The sequence below is a fragment of the Batrachochytrium dendrobatidis genome, assembly GCF_000203795.2.
Source record: "Batrachochytrium dendrobatidis JAM81 unplaced genomic scaffold BATDEscaffold_8, whole genome shotgun sequence".
Taxonomy (NCBI): domain Eukaryota; kingdom Fungi; phylum Chytridiomycota; class Chytridiomycetes; order Rhizophydiales; genus Batrachochytrium; species Batrachochytrium dendrobatidis.
Window position 1 is genome coordinate 725,467 of NW_006281106.1, and position 8,425 is coordinate 733,891.

General features: G+C 41.6%; 2 protein-coding genes across 2 annotated transcripts; both read left to right on the forward strand.

The window, feature by feature from the left end:
* Positions 1-40: 40 nt before the first annotated feature.
* BATDEDRAFT_25909 (uncharacterized protein) lies at positions 41-2,685 on the forward strand (the record flags this gene model as incomplete). Its single annotated transcript, XM_006679846.1, has 4 exons — positions 41-1,022; positions 1,089-1,322; positions 1,433-2,186; positions 2,253-2,685. The coding sequence occupies 4 exons, from the start codon at positions 41-43 to the stop codon at positions 2,683-2,685; spliced, it is 2,403 nt and encodes an 800-aa protein (XP_006679909.1).
* Positions 2,686-7,565: 4,880 nt separating this feature from the next.
* BATDEDRAFT_6727 (uncharacterized protein) lies at positions 7,566-8,291 on the forward strand (the record flags this gene model as incomplete). Its single annotated transcript, XM_006679712.1, has 4 exons — positions 7,566-7,739; positions 7,827-7,957; positions 8,069-8,150; positions 8,217-8,291. Coding segments are annotated over 4 exons (462 nt in total), but the record flags the coding sequence as incomplete, so codon positions are not given.
* Positions 8,292-8,425: the final 134 nt, after the last annotated feature.

Below are 8,425 nucleotides of genomic sequence, written 5' to 3' on the forward strand. Positions count from 1 at the left end.
CGATTCTTGTACTTTATAAATGAATAAAGACGTTAGATCCATGTCTGCTCATGTTCCTGAATCAGGGACAGTCCAGATGAATCAAAACAACATTCCGTCGGTTATGCCTGTGCTTCTGAATGCAAGCACAGTAGAGAGTCCAGGTGTTCAAGAGCAGCCTGTTTTCAACAACGATGCTGTTAATGTTCAGGTTGAATCGGACATTGTAGACTCGATGGTTTCTGCAGACACCTCGAGAGTGCTGCTGATATATACTGGTGGAACCATTGGCATGCAGAATTCTCATCCGCATGGCTATCGACCAGTCAAGGGTTATCTGACGCAGACGCTGGCTAATATGCTGAGATTTCATACTCAGACAGCAGAGGGTTGGGCTCATCCTCACAACTATGGCCACGGGGCTTCAACTCCCATCCATTCAGTGCCTCGATTCACTAATTTGGTTAATGTGATTCTCGAAGACTCGAATGTTGGCATGTCGACTGCCAACAGCAGCACCACATCTAACCCTTCAAACACTCGTGTTGTCAATGGTACGCCAGTTAAACAAATTCAGCTGCCTGCTCTCATCTCACCACCTTCTCTCTACGGTAAACGCATCAATTACTCCATTCTCGAGTATGAGCCTTTACTCGACTCTTCAAATATGACCATGACCGATTGGGTCAAGATTGCTACAAATATCGAAGTCAACTATCGTCTGTTTGACGCCTTCATCATCCTTCATGGCACTGATACCATGGCTTACACGGCTTCTGCACTCAGTTTCATGCTCGAGGATCTTGGAAAAACTGTGATTGTCACGGGCTCGCAGGTCCCATTGGCCGAAGTGCGTAATGATGCTGTCGATAATTTGCTAGGTGCATTAACAATCGCTGGCCATTTTGTCATCCCAGAAGTTGGCCTGTTTTTCGATAACAAATTGTTTCGAGGAAACCGTTCTTCAAAAGTAAACGCTGTCGATTTCAATGCCTTTGATTCTCCTAATCTGCGTCCTTTAGTCAATGTCGGCATTAATATTGGTATGTATATGTTGGTGTTTTTTAAACCCCATGTTGATTTGGTTGCACTGTGCTGATCTATACTAGATGTATCGTGGGTGGATATTTGGAGGCCAAAACGAATTGCTGAATTTAGAACATTCAAGGCCATGAATCCTTCGGTAGCAACGCTGCGACTATTTCCTGGCATTACTGAGGCAACTGTGCGTGCATTTTTGTCACCTCCAATTGCTGGCGTAGTTCTAGAAACTTATGGATCTGGAAATGCACCAAGCAATCGTCATGAACTACTCAAGGCGTTCAAAGAGGCCTGCGATAGAGGTGTTGTGATCGTCAATTGCACTCAGGCAAGTCTCACTGCCTTTAGATTTTGATATGATTGGGTTTTGGTCGTATCATCTGATTCAAACTATGTTTTCAGTGTAAAAGAGGGCTTGTAACGGATATTTACGAAACAGGAAAGGCATTGACTGCAATTGGAATCGTGCCAGGAGCTGACATGACACCTGAATGTGCTCTAACTAAACTATCTTATTTACTTGCCAAGTATTCGGATGTTCATATTCTGCGCAGATTGATGCGAAAAAGCTTAAGAGGAGAACTTACCATTCCGGTGCGTCGTCAACGATTCACTTATTTTATGCGTCCAAGTGGTTCAACTGCCATCTCCAGCCACGGAAATTCTATTTCGTCCTTGCTTGCAATGCTAGGTGTTCATCGCCCAATACATTCGACATCTCGCAGACCAAGTGAGCTTCTCGAACAGGATTCTTATTCAAGTAGTTTGGGCCAACAGTTTGGCGAATCCGGTGCAGAAACGGATGATCCAGAAGCCTACTCTAGCAATTTAGAGAATGTGTTGGTTCCTCTCTTGCTTTGTCAGGCTGTACGCGCAGTTGATCTATCTGGATTAACTACTGTTTTAAACGAGTATGAGCATATGGTGAATGTCCAAGACTATGACGGACGTGGGCCATTGCACGTTGCTGCGAGTGATGGTCAGCGTGACTGTGTCGAATTGCTTCTTCGTCATGGTGCCAACGTTCATTTGCGTGACAACTTTGGGCATTCTGCCTTGTTTGATTGTGTTTCAGGAGGTCATGTCGAAGTGGCTTCACTACTAAGAAAAGCTGGCTCTCATTTTTCCTTGGAAGAGGAAACTGACGTGACATGGCTACTCTGCAAGTAAGTAGATTACATAAACAAGCTGTATCCTTTCAATTTGTTCACTAGCTGTTTTTGACTTGTTAGATCTGTTGTCAATGGTGATGTTTCCCGAGTGCGTATGCTAATGGAATGTGGCGCAGACATGAATAAACCTGTACAAGACGGTCGCACCGCTCTTCATCTAGCGGTTTCTCATAACCACATTGCGCTCCTTCAGCTGATCATCCATGCTGCGAGAGAGATTCAACTTAGCCAACATCTTGCTTCATGTACTGTCCAGTCTCCTATATCTCCTGATGTACCCCCTCTCAGCATGCATTCTAATCTCAGCTTGTCCAACTTGATGGACATGTCGAGAGGGCTGTCCTCATCGGCTCTGCCGCATACTACAGGTGTAAACCTTGAACCGGTGGATGGGTGGGGAAATACTCCCTTGGATGATGCAGTGCGGTTGGGACGTGACGAGGCTGCAGCGATTCTTCACGATGCACTGATACTGTCCAAAACGGACGAGTAATCGAGTCAGTGGTCCATTTTGGAACTCGGTACCAGACATACACCATTGCTCTGTAAAAAAATACTTTTAAAATAGATTCACACGATGGGTTTAAAGTAGTATTTATGTATATTGGATAAATGAGTGAAAATCGTGTCTCCAAGTTGGAAACAAATGTAAATCATAGCATCGAATGTGGATCCATATTCCACCATTTTTTACAACTTCCTTCCGTGTCGCTTCGGACATAGAAAAGAATATACGCAGCCTCGGACTATGTTCAACAGGTTAAATTCTCAAGTCAGTATCAAACGCCATACAATTTTGGGAATAAATCAAACAGCAGCAATAGATTCACATTACCTGAATGGTTTTTTCATCAATACTGGATATCTTGGAATCGTCAAAATTGTACCACTGTTGAAGAACTTCATTCTTTACTTGTGCTGTGTAATGGCCGCCACTAAGACTTCCAAAATGATTCTAACATCAACGTACAAGATCAGTATCAAACAAGAAACAATCCTACCCATCTGTAGATGATGCAACTTACAGATACAGCAAATAAATTGTACGAGTAAGTATTGACGTTAAGTAATAAGGTATTTGAAAGTGTACTACTGGGCATTAGATATGACGACAGGTTTAAATCGCTACACAGAAAAAATCAACAAAGTGTCAGGTATTTCATTAGACCATTCGATGCATTCACCATAAGCTTGTTGGTCTATTATCATCAAAAGAAATCGGATTCATGAAACATACGTACTTTGGTTTAAAGTATACATAGGTTCCCACCTTGTTCCTAAATGGACCATCGAATGAAAACCGTTTGAAATGAATCAGTAAAATAACAGGAAGCGTAGCAATCGTCAACTTTTTAGTAGCTCGCCGCCGAGTTTTGCACCTTGGACACATCCTAAAATAAAGCATATTGAGTCATGCATTAATAAATGTTTGACAACCATACTAGCTATACCAACTCACCAAGCATTATCCCCATCAAGAATCTCCTCTTCAACAAACAGTTTTAGACAATCATCCAACAGTACAGGTCCACCCTTGACTCCGTTTCGATTCTTGGTTGGAATTGGCAACGACAAGTACATGAATGGATTGAAAGTCGTTGATGTCTTATTGCATGTCAAGCACCGTAGACGTGACTTGAGTAGGCCTTGAAACGTGTCAACAACAATCGATTTGTTGCGCTTGCAATACAGCTGCCACTCCTTTTCAAGTAGTACTTCGTCTGGAATTCCTTCAGTATCGTCGTCGGCTTGTACATGAGTACCAGAGCGACCGTCGCGACTGATCATCTGCATAGGCTTAGATGTCGGCTCTGGACCTGTTCGTGAAATATTAAGATCCTCATGCAAAGCGTCGAGTAGAGCAGACAGAAACTCTTGAGAGTCGTGCTGATCATTGCCTGAAAAAGAGGGCAACACCTCGCTTATTACCGATTTGAATTCTGAAGGAACTACTACAGTTTCTTGTGCTCGGTAGATGGTTTGAATTAATGCACTATACGACTCTACCACGGTGCCTTTGCTTCCAAGTGGATTGGCTCTGTTTATAAACTTACGGTATGTGCCAGTAAGAAAAAATCGAGTGAGAAGTGTAGTTCCACTAAGGCATTGAATAATAGAATTCATAAAGCAGGTATTTCCAAGGTTACGAAGCCCAGCCATGCCTAGTTCTGTAGAGGATGCTCGGATTTGTAAAGTATTCAAATCGCTGAGGGTAGTATTTGGAGTATTCCGAGGTATGAATCTGTGAGCAACATTTTCGGGAGGTCGTAAATTTGGTAAAGGTAGTCGATTCATAAGTGTATTATTATTCATCGCCTGCAATGGATGATATACTCTTTGGGTATCCGCAGTTGTAGAAGGCGAAGAGGAAGACGTTCTTCGCATTGCAGTTGGCTTTGGAGTAATGATAGTGGACGAGTAATTATTAGCCGCTAAAGTGTTTGATGCTTTTGGCATCAAAGGTGAAGTTGAAAAAGATGTGGTGCCTATCAGTTCAGGATTAAATGCTTTCACATTATGGGCCATTGAACTGTGGTAATTAGTTGATGGGGGCGACGGAGGGGACAAATGCTGTCTAGAGGGTATGCTAGAAAAAGGATTTGGTTTTAACAATGAGGAACTTGATGGTGAAATTTGCTGGGTTGCCAAAGGAATAGTATTTGATTCTTCAGGGCTGAAAGTAGTATTAGGCATACGTGGACGTGATAGATTCATACGCTCTAATGCTGCCGGTTTTGCAGGAATGGCTGGAGCCTCCCGAGTGGGAGAACTTAACTCGGGGTATGCCGCAATAAAATCTGTCATTTCTGTATTAAAATCAAGTTCACTTTCCATAGTTGATGATTGAGCCATACTAGTAGTTGGATGCTCTGTATAAAAAGTATCCGTCGAATTTGGTGATTTTCTAGGATAAGGGCTAACAGCGGGATACGTTGCATATTCTGGAACATTTGGCGAAGAGCCTTCTTGAGATGAGCTTTTCTCCAAAGGTCGCTGTGATGCATTAGCACACATAATCGAAATACCCAAATTGGAATTAGTCGATTGAGGGGGTGTATTGGATAGTTGCGATGCACCTGATAAGCCACTGGTCTGATTTGTGTCATTGGAAATGATACTTCCAAATGGAATCCGAGTTGGTACTTGAGATAGAGTTGGCTCGTCTGCTTTCAAATGAGATCCAGTACTTTGTAAAACGTTATACTTTGATGACACGGGTGGTGGTGAAAAAGGTTTTGTTGATCCCAATTTCTGTTCCTGGTATTGATCTTGAATAGCTTTGAATTTCCCAGGCGGCATTCCAATACCAGATGTGTTCAACTGATTTATATTGCGCGATGTGACTGCATGATCGAAATTTGATGATGCTCCTCGTTGGTTGACGTACTCGTGAACACTTCGAATAACCTGAGGTTCATTTAAAGAAGACGAAGAATGTTGAGGAAGAGGTACGGGTGATTTTTGATGATCCTTTGAAAGTGAATTGGCGTCTAGATTCAAATGTGATGTATCTTTGGTCGAGAGCAATTCGCGTTGAGCCAAAGGGTAGTTGTTTGAAGAAATAGACTGCTGTAGTGGAGCCTTTGATTGATTTCCAAGTTCATCTACCATGGCTGTATTATCCACTTCGGTAATGCCGCATCCCTCTCCAATCTCAACCCAATCGCTTTGTGGAACAGGCAGTAGTTGAACGTAATCAGACCAAGCCGTATATCCTCCTTGTAACATCACAAGGTTTTCCTTTGAAATCTTGTTAAATTCAAAGTTACAAATAATATCGGCAAGCTGAAATGGTGTGGATGAAGAATCAACTGGAAAAGATGAGGCATCAAGCAACACAACAATGTCATACTGATTGCGAGCCTCAAAAAGCTTGGAATGCAAAATACTAGACCCAAATGCATTAAGAAACAGTTCAAAGCTGTCTGATTCAACACTCTCTGATTTTAACCACTCTGGCTCAATGTTAACAACCCCACCATGAATAATGGAGTTGGCGCTACGAGGACGCTTCCAAGCAATATGCCCGAGAATATACTCCTCCTTGGGTCGCACATCCAAAATAAGTACCGATTTAAAAGGACCTGCTATAATATCAAACAGCTGCTTGCAGGTTATACTAGCATAATTTCTTTTGCCAGATTTAAAATCCAAACTATCGAGATAATTGCAGTCAGATGGGGAGAAGGGTGATGATTTAGTTGTCTGGCTCGAGTAATTTTGCTGGATTTGAAGATGTCGACTTGAATCAGCAAAACCTTTTTCAGTGGATAGTGATGAATATTGTTTTGGTAAGCCATCTAAATTCAAAGTCGATGACTTTGTTATATTAGAATTTACAGAATTGGTAATACCTTTGGTTATGGTGGGGCTATTAGGAATTGAAGATGATTGTTGCTTCAGTTTTAAATCGTTATTTGACCGCTCCCAGCTTTCAGATCTGAAAATAATTAATCGCTTCAAATTTTCCACAGTATCCATTGCAACTTTGGCTTTCTAAAAAAATGGGTAAATATTTGAATCTTGAATGCAATTGCCAACAACTCAAACCAGCAAATCCAATCAAACTTACTTGCCGCAACAATGTATATTTAATATCATTTACATTAAAATCCCTGTGTTTGGGAATCACCTCAAGTACGATACTACCAAGTTCAAGATTTCAGTTAGTCTATTAACATCAAAAGGATAGATTATCCATGCTTTCAAGGTATACCAACAAGCTGATTATATCTGACAAGATTTTAGAATCAACTGTACCTGATTCCTTTTTGTATTTTGATAAATGCAGTGTCCAGTTCCCCATGAGCATAATCATTTTTACCCTAAATAAAGAGTAAAACAAGAGTTAGACAAGTGCTGATGCAATGACATTTTGATTCATTATTCCGGTCTATTCTGAATAAGATATAGGGTTGCAATTGAATATGGAATGCAGCCATGGCAAGCTTTCCATTACCTCGTCGAGCAGTTTATTGGCAGAATTGATCCATGTTTGAGAAGCAAGAGATGGATTATTTGCCAAAAGGTCAGCAGTTGATGCTCTTTCACAGAGGTCTCGATGTGAGGGAGGTTTCTGAGAAGCAATCATAGTGATGGCCTGGTTGGAATGCAGCAATCCTGGTACTTCATGGCCTCGACCGAGACTTGCATCCAAAAGTGAATTCGTCGTTGCAGACGCTTTGCTGTATTGCTGGGCAGGGATATCCGGCCTTGCAGAGAAATCCCTCGAGTCCATTATGCCGAGACTGCAGTGTTTTGCCAAATATACTAATTGGGCAAACTTGACAATTTGATTGTCAACTTGTTGAATGCAAACTGCCAAACTGACCGACAAATTGGCATTTTTATTGCTAACACTCGATGACTTCACAAGTTGTCTTTCCGGATGTTTACGGAATTGTTGAGAAGAAAGTGTACAGATCGTCATCACTGCAGCCAGCGTCTTATCCGCTGTTCAGACATGTCAAAACCATTCTGTCGCTCTCTCCAGAAGCACCTACGAAAAGCTTACTTAATTGGATAGAAGACAACCGCATGACTCTGGTAGGGTTTGTCTAAGCTAGATAGCTGCTGCGACAGCAACTGAGTTGGTATGGATATTGACTGTTTTGGTATAACTGTTCAATTCAGATTCATCTCGGATATCAGCAGCTCATCAAACCCAACACCAACAGCTGGAGACCAGTGTCTGAAGAGATGATCAAGGAAGGTTTGGAGTTGATTCTTAATGCAGACAAACACCCACTACTTATAATGTGCACGTAAGTCTACACTTGGACTAATGGCTGTAGCAACTCGTTCTAGTGTCTTTCCACAATGTTATACATACTGCCTCGTACAAACATATTGATAACTTTATTTCTGACAATCAGATCTGGAGTCCAAGAAACTGGTGCTCTTGTTGGATGCTTGAGGAAACTACAAGGTTGGAATTTTAACTCTATTGTCGTCGAGGTAAACCAGTGATTTGATGCTCTAAATAATATGAAATGCAAGCAGCTAACACATCAACTGTTCAAGTATCGAAGCTTTGCAGGAAATAAAAGCAGATATGTTAATGAACAGTTTATTGAACTGTTTGACTTGGATCTGGTAACGCTTCCAAAGAATCTTCCTTGTTGGTTTATAGAGCATCTGAGATTGCTACAGGAAGAGACTGAACTAAAAAACAAGCATTCAGATTCAATAGGTTTACCTTCAGCTACATTGTGCATAGATCATGCCGTGTA